The sequence below is a fragment of the Marmota monax genome, unplaced genomic scaffold (genome assembly GCF_021218885.2).
Source record: "Marmota monax isolate L192 unplaced genomic scaffold, Marmota_monax_Labrador192_F-V1.1 WCK01_AAM20220418_F8-fsc00056, whole genome shotgun sequence".
NCBI lineage: Eukaryota > Metazoa > Chordata > Mammalia > Rodentia > Sciuridae > Marmota > Marmota monax.
In genome coordinates, this window is record NW_026695212.1 from 5,739,112 (window position 1) to 5,756,336 (window position 17,225).

Here is a 17,225-nt window from a genome sequence, read left to right on the forward strand (position 1 = left end):
TTTTTAGGAGAGGCAATTTAATTGAACTTTTTTGTGTATGTGTGTATTGTTGTATTGATCAATCTCAGGGTCTTAATACTTGTTGGCAAATGTTCTACCACTGAGATATATCCCCAGTCCTGAATTGAACTATTTAACATCAGTAGGATTTGGGTTGTTGGGAATGAAAACAAGAGGAAAGAATTCTAGGTAGGATGCATAAGTTGGGAAACTCAAGGAATGGTAGGTCTACTAGATTGGAGTAGAAGGCTTAGAAAAGGAAATATAGTCAGTTCTGTTAGGACATGGCATATGCATTCCACAAAATCACTACAACATGCAAAATTGTGCAGAAACCCACAGGGCTTATGGGCAAATGGAGTTAAAAGAACAATACTTTAAAACAGCATTTGTGAAGCAATAGTAAGTGTTGGTGAGGATGTGGGGGAAAAGGCACACTCAGACATTGATAGTGGGACTGCAAATTGGTACAACCAATCTGGAAAGCAGTATGGAGATTCCTTAGAAAACTGGGAATGGAACCACCATTTGACTCAGCTTGGTCTACACCCTAAAGACATAAAAACAACATAACTATAGTAATGCAGCAACTACAGTGTTTATAGCAGCACCAATCACAATTGCTAAACTGGAAGCAACCTAGATGCCCTTCAGCAAATGAGTGGATAAAGAAACTGTGGTACATACACACAACGGAATATTACTTAGCATTAAAAGAGAATAAAATTATGGCATTTGCAGGTAAATGAATGGAGTTGGAGACTATCATGCTAAATGAAATAAGCCAATCTCAAACAAGAGCCAAATGTATTCTATGATAAGTGGATGCTAATCCATATTGCGATGGATTAGCATGGGATTAGTGGAGGAACTTTGAATGGGGCAAAGGGGATGGGGTAGGGGCAAAGGGGTAGAAAAGAAAGAGCTTTCTACTGTCATGTATAACTGATTAGAATAAATAAATAGATAATTTTTTTTAAACTGCATCTGTGAAACATAAAAAGATAAAAAATCAATAAAATGTTAGCATAGTTTACATCTGTTAAATGGTTAAGAAATTAATACTACCATCAGTTTGGAACTTCATTCTGAAAAGACCTGAAATTTGCTTGTAGAATAGAAGGGTTACAGAACTTTGAGAGCACTGATAGCTGTGTTTTAAGATTAAATTTGGCAAGCCAGGAGTGGTGGCACATGTCTGTAATCCCAGGAACTCGGGAGGCTGAGGCAGGAAGATTGCAAGTTCACAACCAACCTTAGCAACTTGGTGAGGTCTTAAGGACTTAGCAAGATCCTTTTCAAATAAAACATAAAAAAAGGACTGGGGATGTGGCTCAGAGACTAAGTGACCCTGGGTTCAATCCCCAGTACAAAAAAAAAAAAAAAAAGAGTAACATGGCTGTGGAAAATAGACTTCAAATTGAAAAGACTAAAGGATCAGAATTATTTACCCTCTAAGTAATAAAGGCTGTCCTAAGATAGTATGGATGGGAAAGGAAACGAAGGGAACGTACCTGTTCAGGACCATTGAATAGAAACAGGTGGACTCACCTGTTTAGTAACAGCCTCTGAAGAATCTCTTGTTTGAATGGCAAGAAAACTGGAACTGCCATTAACTGTAATCTAAAAACATAATGGGATAATCTGATGAATATAGTTAATTCCACTTAGGAATTAGATGCAAACTGCATGCTTTGTTTGATATCATTCCTAGATCAGCATCAGGGAAGTATCAGGTACTTAGAAACATTCTAGGAGAAAACACCCACCCAGGTTCTACAGAAGAAAATTTGTTTATAAATAACCAAAACATCCAGTAGAATTGGCTCTGCTTTCACCCTGTATTTGAAATTTAAATGTTTGACTTTTTCCCCCTGAAGATTTCAGTATTATTTCAACAAACTAAGACGTCATTCCTTCTTAATTATACTACTCAGTCTTTCACTAAAATTTAGAAACCATCAAGTAAATAAGTTCAGTCTAAAAGAAATTGCAAAACTCCAGGTAATGAGAAAAACTAACATACTAAGAAAAACAGTATCTCAAATTTCTTTTTCTCCCATTTCTTTTCTGTATTTTAGGAGCTCTTCAATAAATATGAGAGAGCAATTTATGCAGCTTTAAGTGGGAATCTCAAGCAGGTATGCAATTCTTTGATATTTAATTTTTTCTATAGAATAAATCCAGATACTAATAATTATATATAACAAACCTTCTAAACTTAAGCTGCTTTCTAAAAGCAGCAATGATAGAGATAATCATAAAATAGAATAGTTACTTGTATTACTTAATTTGATGTACCCCATAACATGCACAATATTTTAATGAGTGAAATCAAACTATAATTTATAACTAATAATTGTCAGCTGCAACACATATATTGATGACTTCTAATACCCAAAGCTATATCCAGAAATGTACAACTAAAGCGCAGTGACTATTTGGTTTCTCCTACATATTTGTGTGTGTTTTTCATAACCCCATCTACAGCTATTTTGAGGGATGGTATAATAATCAATTGAAATATCATCTTATATAAGCATGCAAAATTGATGCTACTGTGAATTTGGTATGCAAAAAGTCTTAGAAGTTCAGACTATAGTTTGGTAGAGAAAGGATCTTTAGGATAATTTTTTTTTAAAATTCACAATGTTTTATATCATACAGTGGCTATTTCTAGTCCATATTAATGGTGTAATTGCTTTTCTTTTTGGTTGTTGTTGTCATCAAATATTTCTGTGTGTTTCTCTTTTGGAATGGCGGAAAAAAGCTTCTTCCTGTCTGTGATACCTGGGAAGACACAGTATGGGCCTACTTCCGAGTGATGGTAGACAGTCTGGTGGAACAGGAGATCCGGACATCAGTAATGACACTGGATATAACTGAAGAACTCCCTAGAGAATATTTAGAAGCAAAGTGAGTGTGGTTAGTTTCTAATCATGGTAAGTTTTATTTTATGGAATTTTTTCATATTACTAATGTTATTCTATCTCTTGTCTTTTTCTTCTTTTGAAGTTGGACCTTAGAAAAGGTTTTTGAAGAACTTCAAGCTACTGATAAAAAGGTAAATGTTAATATGAACTTGATAGCAAATGTGGAATAGAAGATGTTATATTGTTGTGCACTATAGCTAAAAGGAAGAAAATATGTGAAGCTTTGTTCTTCTTTCCCTTCTTTTCCTTACCTGTTATCTAAATAAGAGAAGATTCTTTAAAAGGGACAAGCTTAACTATGTGAGTGAATACATCATTTCTTTGGTTTAGGGTTGGTTTCATCCAAATATACGCATAGAAGCTACATTTATCACCTTTTTTCAAAACTTGAAATACACAATGGAGAACTAATAACGCTTTCTTTTCCTAGATCCCCAAAAATCTAATATTTAAAAATAACTAGTAATCCCTGATCTTTCAAATATGTGTAAATAATGCAGGTATTCCAATATAGTATTTTGGGATTTTATTTATATTGCATTACTCTACAATTTTTTTTTTCCATGTAATGGTAATCTCTCTTAAGTTAGTTATCGATTTTTTTTTCTCCCATTTTCTTTTCTTTCTTCCTTTGTGTGTTTTTCTCTCTCTCTTAAAGTCTTTCCCTGTCTTCCTCCCTCCCCTCCCTCTGGGGCTCAAACCCAGGACATCAACAATGCTAGGCAGTGGGGCTGGGGTTGTGACTCAGTGGTAGGGCGCTTGCCTAGCACATGTGAGAGGCACTGGGTTCGATCCTCAGCACCTCATAAAAATAAATAAAATAAAGGTATTGTGTCCATCTACAACTAAAAGAATTAAAAAAAAAAAAAAAAAAAGAATGATTTTAGGCAAGTGTTCTACCACTGAGCTACACCCCTAGCCCTTTCATTCTCTTTAATAGGTACATACTATTCTGAAGAATGATGTATAATTTTTTTAATCATTCCCCTTTGGGTGATATTTAGGTTGTAGAATTTCTAGTGCTATAATGAATGTTCATATGTGTGTGACTTTGTATACATGTGTGAACTTATCTACTAGTCCTATTTCTTTGGGATAATTTCCCTAAAAGCAGGGTTGCTGGGTTAAAGTGTATAAATATACTCCTTATACATGTACATACATATATACAGTGTTTCTAAATTAGTAATTAATGATTAATAATAATAATGTTGTACACCTTAAATGCATTCAATAAAAATAAAAAGAAAATATTTAATGGAAAATAATTAATTACCAGATTATAGCAATTAGTTTATACTCCTACAAGTTATTTATTTATTTTTGTGCAAGTAATTTATTAAATTATGTATTTTTACCAGTCCCAAATGTCATACCTTTTGTTTTTTGCCAATCTATTAGAGTAGGTGAGGAATAGGGGTTCACTGTTCTAGTTATATTTTCTTGTCTGTCATGACTGAACATGTTTCCATATATGTACTGTGAATTTCTTGTCTATATCTTTTAGCTGTTTTTCGGTTGGGATTTAATTTTTCCTTATTATTGTATGGGTATACTTCGTATTGTAAGGAAATTCATGTTTTTTTCTGGCAAGTGTTTATTACTGGTCTATTGTTTTGGAGATTATAGCTAATAAGATAAATCAAGAAATAGATATAAATATCAGAAAGGTAGTGAGCAATTTACATATGATATGTGAGTCTATCAACTTAAGACTGAAAAGTTACTAGAATTAATAAAATAGTTTTTTAAGATAGCTAAATATAAGACCATGTTACCAAAAAACATAGCTATTCTGTACTTGTTATAACTAGTTAGAATAGAATACAGCTCCCCATCCTCCAAAAGTCCCACTTAAATTAATGACCAAAACCAAAGGTATCTAGGAATAAAAGCAATCAAGGATTTCAAGACCTACATAAAGAAAAACACACAATCTTATTGGAAGACAAAATAAGACATGAATAAAGAGATAAAACACATTCTTGGATAGGAGGACTGATGTAAATGTCAGTCATTCTAAAATAAACATATAAACCTAATGCTTTAGAGATTATTTCTGCACAGAAGTTTCCTGAGTGGGATAAGTGAGAATGGCAGAAGATTTTGAAAATGAACAGTTGTTATGTTACTTGTCTGACTGAATATATGACACAACAAAATAATATAGAATTAACTTGGGAAACAAATAGATCAGTGGAACACCAAGTGCAAATTAGAATCAAGTAGTTATGTGAACTTAATGTTATAGGTGACCTTTTGTTTCAGAGGGAATAGAATAGTTTATTTAAGGTAAATGGTCTTGGTATAGTTGACTTTCCGTCTGAAAGAAAACAAAGCTAGATTTCTACCTCATGCCATGTAATCAAAATAAATTCTGATAGAGCAAAGGTTGTGGACGTTAAAAAAAAAAAAAAAAAAGAACCAATGCTGAAAGAAAAATTGACTGCCAAGTAAAAATTAAAATATGTTTGACAAAAGTAAATGACCCATTTTCAAAAAGCCAAGCTGCATGTAGCATATAAGTATGTAACATATTGTACCTGATCATTATTTTGTCATTAGTCTTGATGACATGTGCACAAGAAAATACCTAAATAATGGTTTTAAATACTACTACTCATAGTGAAAGAAATCTTGTAGTTTATTTTGCTTAAGTCACATGTGTCCTTTCTTTCTGATTCACATGAAGTGCCAAGGTAAACAGGAATAAAATATTAAGAACAATCATAATAATATTCCCAAAGATTAAATTGTTATGTCATAGTTCTCTACCTTAAAAGGTGTTGTTCAGTTCTAGACTTGTAAGCTGTGAATATATTCCAAAGGGAGTATCTTTCCCATGTTTTGTTTTATTTTGATCTTCTGGAGGCCCTTCATTTCCAACTTTATATGCATTCCTTCAAAAGTTTGACATTTTTAGTTTTAACAATACATACTCAAAAATGACCATTAGAAGATTAATGGAAAATGTAAAAAAATTTTTCAGAGAGTTCTGGAAGAGAATCAAGAACATTATCATATAGTTCAAAAGTTCCTTATCCTGGGAGACATTGATGGTAAGATATAATCTTATTTTACTTTGAGTTCTTCACTTTTTATAGTATAAAAGTTGCCAAAACAATGCATACTATTCATGACATCGTTTAATGTTTTTAAGTATTCGCCTATTTTAATGCAACTTTTTACTTGTTTAAGAGGATATAGAGAGTTATATGATGGCTTCTAACAATGAGACAGTGACTTAATAGCACTTTATTAGTGAGATAAAATATTCTTGGTAATGTTTATTTCTCCCTTGATTTTAATTCTGTTGTTGAATCTTTGCTTTCATGGCTTGTAGGTTTAATGGATGAGTTTAGCAAATGGCTTTCCAAAAGCAGAAGCAATCTACCTGGACACCTCCTCCGCTTTATGACTCACCTCATTTTGTTTTTCCGCACTCTGGGACTACAGACCAAAGTAAATAAAAGTGAACAATTTATCCTTCAGTGCAGAGTTGATGGCTATTTGCCTATTATTGGGAAAACACATTATATTTTTGTCACTCTTTTCTAGAAATGGTGATAAGTGTGCAGAAGGCTTCCATATAGTTTCACATGGCCATTCAATGATAATTCACTGTGAGTGATGCTTAGAGTTCTGTTTGTGGCCACACAATGCTGATGGTTAACTGATTTTTAAGAATTTCATCCTTACTGGTAACCAACTTTACTTTTTAATTTAATTTTTTGGTACTGGGACTTGAACCCAGGGAAGCTTTACATCCCCAGCCCTTTTTATTTTTTATTTTGAGACAGGGTCTCACTAAGTCGCTTATTTAGGGCCTCACTAAATTTCTGAAGCTGGTCTTGAACTTGTGATCCTCCTGCCTCAGCTTCACAAGTTGCTAGGATTATAGGCATGTGCCACCATGCTCTCGTATACATCTTTAAATCAACCATCTGATCTGACTGAACCAGTCTAAGTTCTATATGAGATTTTAAACCTTTCTTCTCTCTTTCATTGTGTGTGTGTGTGTGTGTGTGTGTGTGTGTGTGTGTGTGTGTGTGAGAGAGAGAGAGAGAGATAGTATTAAGGATTGAGTTTAGGGCCTCACACATGCTAGGAAAGCACTCAACCACTGAGCTATATCCCCAGCCGTGATTTTCTTTCTTTCTTTTTTTTTTTTTTTTTTTAATATATATATATTTTTAGTTGTAGGTGGACACAATACCTTTATTTTATTTTTATGTGGTGCTGAGGATCAAACTCAGTGCTTCACACATGCTGGGCAAGTGCTCTATCACTGAGCCACAACCCCAGCCCCTGATTTTCATTTTATTTTGAGACAGGGTCTCTTCGCTTGCCAAGACTGTCCTTCAATTTGGCAATCCTCCTGCCTCAGTACCCTTTGCCACTCCCCCACCAGTTGCTTAGATTCCATGACCATGTCTGGCTTATTTCTTTTTTTCAGAATGTTTGATAATATTTGGGGAAGAACATGTAGAAGCAAAACAGTGGAGTAAGAATATGGAGTTCACCTCCTTACTCAGCAACTTCTATCTTTATTATTCTGTGTAAATAAAAATTCCCTGGGTCTTTGTTTCTTCCTCTGTAAAAATGTGAATGATGGGGCTGAGGTTGTGGCTCAGCAGTTGAGCACTTGTCAAGTACATTCTAAGCTCTGGATTTGATCCTCAGCACCACATAAAAATAAACAAAACAAAGGTATTGTGTCCAACTACAATAAAAAGGTAAATATTTTTTTAAAAAATGTGAATGATAATGGTAACTACCCACAAAAAGTTATAACATAAAATTAGGCAACATATGACCCTTCCCAAGGACTTAGCCTGGTGTATAATTATCCTCATTGATAAATGTTTAAATTATTAAATCACTTAACAGCAGAATTTTTATTGGAGACTTTATTACTGGTACCTGTAAACATTTGTATTCATAATTGAATTATGTCTTTTTTCCTATGAAGGAAGAAGTTTCTATTGAAATTTTGAAGACATACATACAGGTAAACTATGAGAATCCATATCTTGATTCTTTTTTTTAATGTTGTAATGAAAACAAAAATCAGATGATGTTATTTTAATACCCAGTGGTAGGAAAGTCATCAGAATCCCTAAGAGATCTTTGAATTATCCTGAATGTGTTTGTCTTTATTAGTACATTTTAGTTTCACATGATAGTGGGGTTCAACATAGCCATTACTGCATATAACATAGTTTGCTCCATTTCAGTCTCCAGTATTTTCCCTTTCCCTCCCTCTGCTCACCTTCCTCTTCTCTATTGTTCTTCCTTCTGTTTATTCACTTTTAATTGGTACATAGTTATATATGAAAGTAGAATGCATTGGGATATGTTCATACATACACATAGCATAATTTGGTCAACTTCACTCCCCACTTCTTCCCCTTTCTTCCTCTCCTCCCTTCCCCCTTCCCCCCTCCTCCACTCTGCTCCTGAATACATTCTTGGAGTTTAAAATTATTCTGATTAGTAGTACAAATCCATATCTCTTGAATCTCTCCTAAATATATTTGAAATTTTGAAGTAAACTTTTATAAAAGCACTATTGATCCTAGAACTTTCTTTATTATTAACCTACTTTGCTCTTTTTCTTATTTTCAGCTTTTAATAAATGAGAAACATACAAATCTTATAGCCTTTTATACCTGTCATTTGCCTCAAGATCTTGCCGTTGCCCAATATGCTTTATTTTTGGAAGGTGTTACAGAATTTGAACAACGCCATCATTGCCTGGAGCTGGCTAAGGAAGCAGGTAAAAATGGTTGAGTAAGTCATCCATTGGTCTTCATAGTCAAATTTTCATGTTGTTTCTTATGACATTTGTCCTTTAAGTTTTGAATCTTATTTCTCTTGGCGAGCAGGAGGAATAAAAATTCCAATGACATTCTCTTTTATGTATAAAATAACTTACACCGTAATGTGTATATTTTTAAAATTTTGGCATTTTCTTTTATAATGTCTTTTAGATTTTACAGATTTTATGTAAATATACGTGTGTGTGTGTGTGTGTGTATCAATATCCCCCTTCAATACTGGAAATTTAACCCAAGGTACTCTACCACTAAGTCACATTTCCAAGCTCTTTTTGAATTAGTTTTTAATAGGGTCTTGCTAAATTGCCCAGACTGGTCTTGAACTTGACATCATCCTGCCTCAGCCTCCTGAGTCACTGGGGTTATAAGTGTGTGCCACAATGTGCCACCAGTTTTTAAAAAATTGTTCCAGGGACTGGGAGTGTAGCTCAGTGGTAGAGCACTTGCCCAGCATGCAAGGCTTCAATCCCCAGCACTGAAAAAAAAAAAAATGTTTTGAATTTACCAAACTGTTGTAGCTGTTTACAGAATATTAGAATAAATGATTATTCTTTGTTTTTTGTTACTTTAAAAAACTCTTTTTAGATTTGGATGTTGCGACAATAACAAAAACTGTAGTTGAAAATATTCGAAAGAAAGATGATGGTGAATTTAGTCATCATGACCTGGCTCCATCCCTAGATACTGCCACTACAGAGGTAATTTGGGGCATGGGGTAGGGGCTGAGGGGTATTGTAACTTCTAATCCTTTATCTTGTTTCTTGGTGAATTTCTATCTTAAAATATATAGTTTCTGCTTGTCACCCCTGTCCCCCAGAAATAATTGTTTTGTTTTGTTTTGTTTTAATTTTTTTGTTGTTGCACATAGACACACTGCCTTTTTGTTTATTTATTTTTATGTAGTGCTGAGATTTGAACCCAGTGCCTCACACATGCTAGGCAAGCACTCTACCACTGAGCCATAACCCCAGCCCGAAATAGTTGTTCTTAAATAAGAATGTTTCTTTGTCAACCCAGGCTTTTTACAAATTTAAGGTCTTACATAAGGGATTATTTATAATTGTAGTATGTGAAAAGAAGTTTCTCTAATAGAACAAGTCTGAGCATTGGCTTTTCGTTCCTGAGATTATTCTAGATGATTCTTTTATAAATCACTAACTCTTTTATTTTCAGGAGAAAAATTATATCTAAGTAAAAAACCAATTTTATTGCATTTATTTCTTTGGTACTGATGATTAACCCCACCCAGGGGCACGCTTACCACTGAGCCACATCCCCAGCCCTTATTTATTTATTTATTTTGAGGCGGGGTCATGCTGAATTGCTTAGGGCCTTACTAGAAATCTGAGGCTGACTTTGAACTGTGATCCTCCTAACTCAGTCTCCCACGTTACTGGGATTATAGGTGTGTACCATCTTGCCCGACAAGAAAATAATTTTGAAGTAGCTCTTTAAAAAAATCATATGGTTGCCAGACATGTTGGTGCATGCCTATAATCCCAGCAGCTTGGGAGGCACAGACAGGAGGATCTCTCTTTTTTTTTTTTTTTCCTAAAGAGAGAGGGGGGGCGGGGGAAGGAAGGTAGAATTTTAATGTTTATTTTTTTAGCTTTTGGCGGACACAACATCCCTATTTGCATGTGGTGCTGAGGATCGAACCCGGGCCGCACGCATGCCACATTCCCAGCCCATGGATCTCAAATTCAAAGCCAGCCTCAAAAAAAGTTCAAAGCTAGCCTCAGCAAAATCGAAGTGCTGAGTAATTCAGTGAGACCCTGTCTCTAAATAAAATACAAAATAGGGCTGGGGATTTTGCTCAGTGGCCGAGTGCCCCTGAGTTCAATCCCTGGCACCCCCTCCCCCAAAATGCATATGGTTAAATTGGTGGGGCATACAACATATAATTCCAATATTATAGTCCAGTGAATTTTTTTCTATAATTTGATAGAGAGCTGTTAAGTAGGAAAATAAATTAAGGAAAGTTAGATTTTTTTTTTTCATAATTTTAAATAATTCAAGGGAAAATGATGTTTATTAGAAGCACAGATATAAGTTAGTTTTACTAATTTGCAGATTATCCTAGAAGTAAAATTGATGTTTCTTTTTCCCTTTTTTCTCTCTTTAAATGAATAGGAGGACCGTTTAAAGATTGATGTAATTGACTGGTTGGTATTTGACCCAGCACAGAGGGCAGAAGCACTGAAACAAGGCAATGCAATAATGAGAAAATTCTTAGGTATTTTGTTTTTATTCTTTGGTCAGATCCACATACCTTTGAATTTTGTTTCGTTAATCTTTCTATTGAGGGTGAGAAGACCCAGCTATTCCTTTTTTGGTACTAGGTGGTTGAACCAGGAGCACTTTACCACTGAGTCATATCTCCATCCCTTTTTATTTTTTACTTTGAGGCAGGGTCTCACTAAGTTGCTGAGGGTCTTGCAAGTTTTTGAGGCTGTCCTTGAACTTGCAGTCCTCCTGCTTCTGCCAGGTTGTTAAGATTACAGGTGTGTACCACTGTGCATAGCCCACCTATTCTTTTACATATCCAATTTGTTATGCAAAAACTTACAAAGGTGGATTTTCGTTATCCTAGCCAATTTTGCATATACTGTCATGGCTGACAGACTGAAAAATATAACTGCATTTAATATCTCCTTTTATGTTATCATTCCATGGAGATATGAAAAGAGCCAGCCCATTGGGTAGGAATATCATTAAGACCTTTAATAGAAATACCTTGGGTCCTGAAATGGTTGCAGCTCACTATAAAAGTTAAACCAATTATTTGACTCTTTGAGAAACATTACAAAGAAGTTTGGTGAAAATTGTACGTTCTTTTTTCACAGCATCTAAAAAGCATGAAGCTGCAAAAGAAGTATTTGTGAAAATTCCTCAGGATTCTATAGCAGAAATCTATAATCAGTGGGAGGAACAAGGAATGGAAAGTCCACTTCCTGCTGAAGACGATAATGCTATCAGAGAACATTTGTGCATTAGAGCTTATTTGGTGAGATTGAAAAGAAAACCACAATTTTAGTAACAACTTTTCTGATTCACTTTCAGAGTTTAAATTTTAAAGTAATGATTGATCAATTTTATCTCTCTTGTGACTATAGTAATGACTGATCTACAGAGAATTGAAATCATGACCTTATCTTCATTATCGTGATTCTCTATTCATTGTTAACCAGCCAAGATCAGATAGCATATATGATATCCGGAACTGATGTTTTCTTTCTTCTTTCTTTTTTTTTTTTTTAAAGAAGGATTTAAAAAAAATTTAGTTATAGATGGACAAAATATCTTCATTTTATTTATTTATTCTTTTTTATGTGGTGCTGGGGATCGAACCCAGGGCCTCACACATTCAAGGCAAGTGCTCTACCACTGAGCTACAGCCCCAGCCCCAGAAACTGATGTGTTTTTTTTTTAAGATTCATGAATGCTCTTATGATGAAACCATGTGCCTCTTAGCTGCCATGATTCAGGCTTCAAAGTAAATGCTCTGAAGAGTTGGGGAAAAGAAAAAAGATTCTGTGATTGCTTGTCTCAACTTTTAATATTTTTGCTTTTGGCAATAACTGAGGATAGCAAAATATTCTAGATTTGTTGGGACTAAAATAACAACATATTCATTCAAATTTTATTAAACAAGTAATCAAGTGATTATATTGGGCAAGGTCACAGAGCTAAATTTGTGGATAGTACTCTTCTCTTTGCCCTCTTAAAGCCAGTAGGCCAATAAAGAAGGTAGATAAGATAATATGCCTACTTCATAGAGTGATAAATGTCAAGATACATAAATAAACAGGATGCTGAGATAGAAGTAGATGCTATATATTTTGGTGGTATTTGTCGTTTGATAAAACATTAATATATTCCAGTCATTTTTGTTGTGTGTAAAAAAATAAATATTGAACAATTTTGTATTTTGGTGCTGCAGAATTATTTCTAAGAACCAAAATTTTTAAAAGCTTTGTTGAATAATAAATGTGGAAAACATTTTTTTCCAATTTACGTTTTAGGAAGCCCATGAAACGTTTAATGAATGGTTTAAGCATATGAATTCAGCTCCACAAAAACCTACTCTGATACCCCAGCCAACTTTTACTGAGAAAGTGGCTTATGAACATAAAGAAAAGAAGTACGAAGTAAGTTGAATATGGATCTAGGATGAGTCTGTTGCATCTTAAAAATGTATGTTAGCATTTATAAAGGTCATTTTTTCAGCAGCTATGTTACTATAACAGGTAATCTTTCTGTTAATGTTCTGCTTTGAAAAAAAGCCATCTGTTTTGTTACCTCCCTTCCCCTACGCTGGGACTGGGGATTGCTCAGGTACCACTGAACTACCTCCCTAGCCCTTTTTACTTTGTATTTTGAGACAGTCTCACTAAGTTGCCAAGGCTAGCCTCAAACCTGATCAAACTCCTGCCTCTCGAGTAGTTGGGATTATAGGCTTGCACCATTGCACCCAGCTGTTTACCTCTCTGTGGGTAATTAATCTTGAAAAATACCTTCAGGTATCATTAGCATTTATTTATGAAGTTAAAATTTAATCATTTTATTCAACTGCTGTCTGTTGATATAATATTTGGCTACTGAAACACCAACTCTTGAATGATGTTCCACATGTATATTTCTGCCTGTATATTGAAAATACATTATTTATTGATTTTTGTTCATTATGTCTGCCTCGTGTTTGTCTTGTAGATGAATTACAGTATTTGGAAAGGGCATTTGGATGCACTAACTGCTGATGTGAAGGAAAAAATGTACAATGTCTTATTGTTTGTTGATGGAGGTTGGATGGTAGATGTCAGAGAGGTAAGCTGTGTGTATTGCATATAGCTGAAAAAAAAATACATTATATTGTCAGATGTGCTCTTTCTGAATAGAAGAATCTACAGATTTTAGATAACCTTTGTAGTTATAACTAAATATCACATATATTCTTGGATAAACTATTACTTCAGGGCTGGAGATGTGGCTCAAGCGGTAGCGTGCTCGCCTGGCATGCGTGCGGCCCGGGTTCGATCCTCAGCACCACATACAAACAAAGATGTTGTGTCCGCCGAATATTAAAAAATAAATATTAAAAAAAAAAATTCTCTCTCTCTCTCTCTCTCTTTAAAAAAAAAAAAACTATTACTTCACATTTAATATGTTCACACAGGATAGTAGAATTTTATTTTTAAAATTCTGGACCTAAAATTTTAATTATACATGTATTTGACTTAATTTATAGATAGGTAATTCTAGCAGCATAAGACATACATACATCAGTGACTTTCACTTCTAAGGTGTCCATTTAAATGACTTGACTAGCTTTTTTAAAAGTACAAGGTTCCATCCCCAGAAATTATGGTTTAATTAGTTTGAGGAAGGGCTACACTGTTTGTTTTATAATCACCTAGAAACTTTAATGTGTGACCTAGACTGAGAACCAGTTAGAAAAGTATTAAATGCCATAAGGACAGTACAAATTAAGTATTTTTTTTTTTTTTAAGTTCAAGTAAAGAAAAGATTGTTTTGGGCTGGGAATATAACTCAGAAGATAGAAAGCTTCCCTAGCATGAGTGAGGCCCACACTAGAGGAAAAAAAGGAGGAGGAAAACAGGATTGTTTTTTAACCTGGAAGGGCTGTGGACAGGAAGCTTGAAAGTAGCATTCGATTGAATCTTGAACAAATGGGTAGAATTTGGATGAGGTAAAATGGGGAAAGGAAGGATACTACAATGATAGTATCAGAGAGAAACACTAAGGCCTTATCCAGGGACATGACAGAATGGTAGCTCAGTTTTCCCTCTGCAGATAGATAATCAAGAAAAACTGGAAATTTTAGATTATTGGATATTTATTTTGAATGGAGAACAACAGTGTTCTTGATACTTTTTCTTCTGCCACTCCTAATATCCTCTTTTATTTATCACTTATTCTTTAATTAATTTTAGCTACTATAGATATCTACCTCTTCTAGTTTCCCTAGAAACTTGAAACTAGATTGGAACCTCTGTTTGCTGTTATTACTGATAGATTAATGTTTTGTTTTTGTTTTACTGGGGATTGAACCTGGGGGCACTTTATGCTGAGCTACATCCTCAGCTCTTTTTTTATTTTTAGACAGGGTTTCACTGAGTTGCTTAGGATCTTGCTAAGTTGCTGAGGCTGCTCTTGAACTCAAGATCCTCCTCAACCTTGTGAGTTTTTGGGATTACAGGCGTGCACCAGTGTGCCTGGCTTAGATTAATGATCTTGAAACTTAGATTAATGATCTTGAACTTTTAATCCTAAAGTTCATAATAGAACTCCCCTGACTAGTTTTAAACCTTCAGCAGTTTCCTTAGGATAAACCTATCTTCTGATTCATGCTGGTGTTAGTGAAAATAAAATTTTCCTGTTACAAAATGCTAATTGTTACTTGAATTTTGAAACAACTTGAGTGTCTTGTTGATGAATAAGTCTTTATTATTCTGATTAATTAATCTTAGTAGATTAAATAATGAAAGCCACAAAATAGTCTCATAAAAATGATGTTGGATTGGCAGGCAACAAATGATATTGTATTGTTTTATGGAGCATTTTATAAATCAGTATTTGGTCTTAGTCATTTCTTTAAAACTAATCCAGAAAAGGAGATTCCTTTAACAGTCAAATGATAATGGTATTTTAATTACTCTATTGAGTTTATAGTTTAATACTCCTAGATATTTAATATTCAACAAAGTAGGGAATTATTTAGGGTTCCTGCTAGCACATATATTATTTGTGTGTAAATTAGAAAATTGAACCCCTTCCCTTACACAGATAGGTTCCATGCTAGGTACACATGACCTGTAGAATGAAGCATAAGCTAGATTTCAGCTTCACTCACTCACTTGACCAGGTGCCCTTGTATAGTACACAACTATACACGATATTCCTGGCATTACACACAGTTTAGTATAGGAACACCTCAAGTTTTTAAGTAGCTGTAGAATGTTCCTATTAGTATTGAAGGCAGGTGGCACAGAAGGTTGGCAGCAGAAGTGGAGTAGGCATCTCATCTATACCTACTTTTTACTACTACAACTACCTCTACTTCTACTTCTGCTACATTCTAGTCTAAGCTTCTACTGTGTCTCCTTTGCTTCCCGTTCTCTTTTTTTTTTTTTTTGTATTTATTTTTAATTGTAGTTGGACACAATACCTTTATTTTATTTATTGTTTTATGTGGTACTGAGGATCGAATCCAGAGCCTCAAACGTGCTAGGCAAACTCTCTACCGCCTAGCCACTACTCTACCCGCCCCATTCTTCTTTATATTATTATTTCCTTGTTTATCAATTAGTGATCATTTAAAAATGAAATATGTCACTCTCTTACCAAGAACTTTCTGATAGTTTCTCATTATAACTTGAATAAAATCCTTAGTTCTCTTCTTGACATATAAGACTGTACATTTGCCGTTTTTTGTTTGTTTGTTTGTTTGTTTTAACTACCTGCCAGTCTTATATCCTCCTGCTCCTCATTATGTTCTTGATTTCTGGATCTCTTTGCAACTCTCCCTCTGCCTAGAATGCTCTTTCCCCAAGATATCTGCCTAGGTAGCTTCTTAATTCTCTCAACAGTCTCCTCAAATAGTTTCCTTAGAGAATCTCTGCCCCCCATCAAGTTACCCTTGTTTGTTTTTGGCAGTGCTGGGAATCAAACTTGTCATGCTAGCCAAATATTCTACCACTGAGCTGTATAGCCCCAGCCCTAACCATCCTATATTTGAGTATTTGTTTTTAAATATTATAGATGGACACAATACCTTTATTTTATTTATTTATTTTTTATGTGGTGTGAATGAGGATGGAACTCAGTACTTCAAATGTAGTAGACAAACACTTTACCACTGAACTACAATCCCAGCCAACCACACTTATTAAATAGCATATATAATACACATCTGTCACTGAATCCTTATCTTATATTAGATTTCTTTCTAGCACCTACCACATTCCAATATGTGTTGTTTTGGGTTTTTGTTTTTTTTGAGTCTACTCCCAGTACAGTATAACCTTTATAAAGAGAGCAACCTTGTATTCTTCACTTCTTTGACCCTGACACTTAAATTAATGTCTAGCACATACAAGGCATTTGGTAAATAAATGGCACTACATTATTGGAGTGAATGCACTTTTTTCAGATTAGTTATTTCCATAATGTCAATAGAGGTAGACTTCTGCTGTCGACATGTCAGTTAATGAGTTTTTCTCACATAGAAGGCACTGTATGCCCTTGGTGAAAAGAATTTTTTGTTTTAAATGTTCTAGTATATTTTAAAGCTTTTAATTATTCATACAAGAGAAATAGGTTGTGGCAGAGTAGTTTATTTCTTTTTCCTTGTGGCAAATATCTAGGTCCATCTGGTGTGATTCTGAATGGTTGATAGCAAGCTGTCCACTGCCATGGGAATCATAGGAAA

General features: G+C 34.4%; 1 protein-coding gene, 1 long non-coding RNA gene and 1 other non-coding gene across 5 annotated transcripts in view; 2 read left to right on the forward strand and 1 right to left on the reverse strand.

The window, feature by feature from the left end:
- Positions 1 to 17,225, forward strand: part of Nup107 (nucleoporin 107) — a 45,153-nt gene that overhangs the window by 24,241 nt on the left and 3,687 nt on the right. For both annotated transcript variants that reach the window (XM_046430744.2, XM_046430745.2), the window contains 12 exons: positions 2,082 to 2,141; positions 2,771 to 2,916; positions 3,016 to 3,064; positions 5,923 to 5,992; positions 6,277 to 6,395; positions 7,906 to 7,944; positions 8,562 to 8,712; positions 9,359 to 9,471; positions 10,907 to 11,009; positions 11,620 to 11,780; positions 12,799 to 12,924; positions 13,487 to 13,600. In XM_046430744.2, coding sequence (XP_046286700.1) covers positions 2,082 to 2,141; positions 2,771 to 2,916; positions 3,016 to 3,064; positions 5,923 to 5,992; positions 6,277 to 6,395; positions 7,906 to 7,944; positions 8,562 to 8,712; positions 9,359 to 9,471; positions 10,907 to 11,009; positions 11,620 to 11,780; positions 12,799 to 12,924; positions 13,487 to 13,600 — 1,251 coding nt within the window. The remainder of the gene's footprint in view (positions 1 to 2,081; positions 2,142 to 2,770; positions 2,917 to 3,015; positions 3,065 to 5,922; positions 5,993 to 6,276; positions 6,396 to 7,905; positions 7,945 to 8,561; positions 8,713 to 9,358; positions 9,472 to 10,906; positions 11,010 to 11,619; positions 11,781 to 12,798; positions 12,925 to 13,486; positions 13,601 to 17,225) is intronic.
- Positions 1 to 17,225, reverse strand: part of LOC131423676 (uncharacterized) — a 35,319-nt gene that overhangs the window by 7,477 nt on the left and 10,617 nt on the right. For both annotated transcript variants that reach the window (XR_009225546.1, XR_009225547.1), the window contains exon 2: positions 1,552 to 1,623. This is a non-coding gene — a long non-coding RNA (uncharacterized LOC131423676). The remainder of the gene's footprint in view (positions 1 to 1,551; positions 1,624 to 17,225) is intronic.
- On the forward strand, positions 12,209 to 12,298 carry LOC124083994 (small nucleolar RNA SNORD105). The gene has a single exon (XR_006848976.1). It is a non-coding gene; the product is annotated as a small nucleolar RNA SNORD105 (small nucleolar RNA).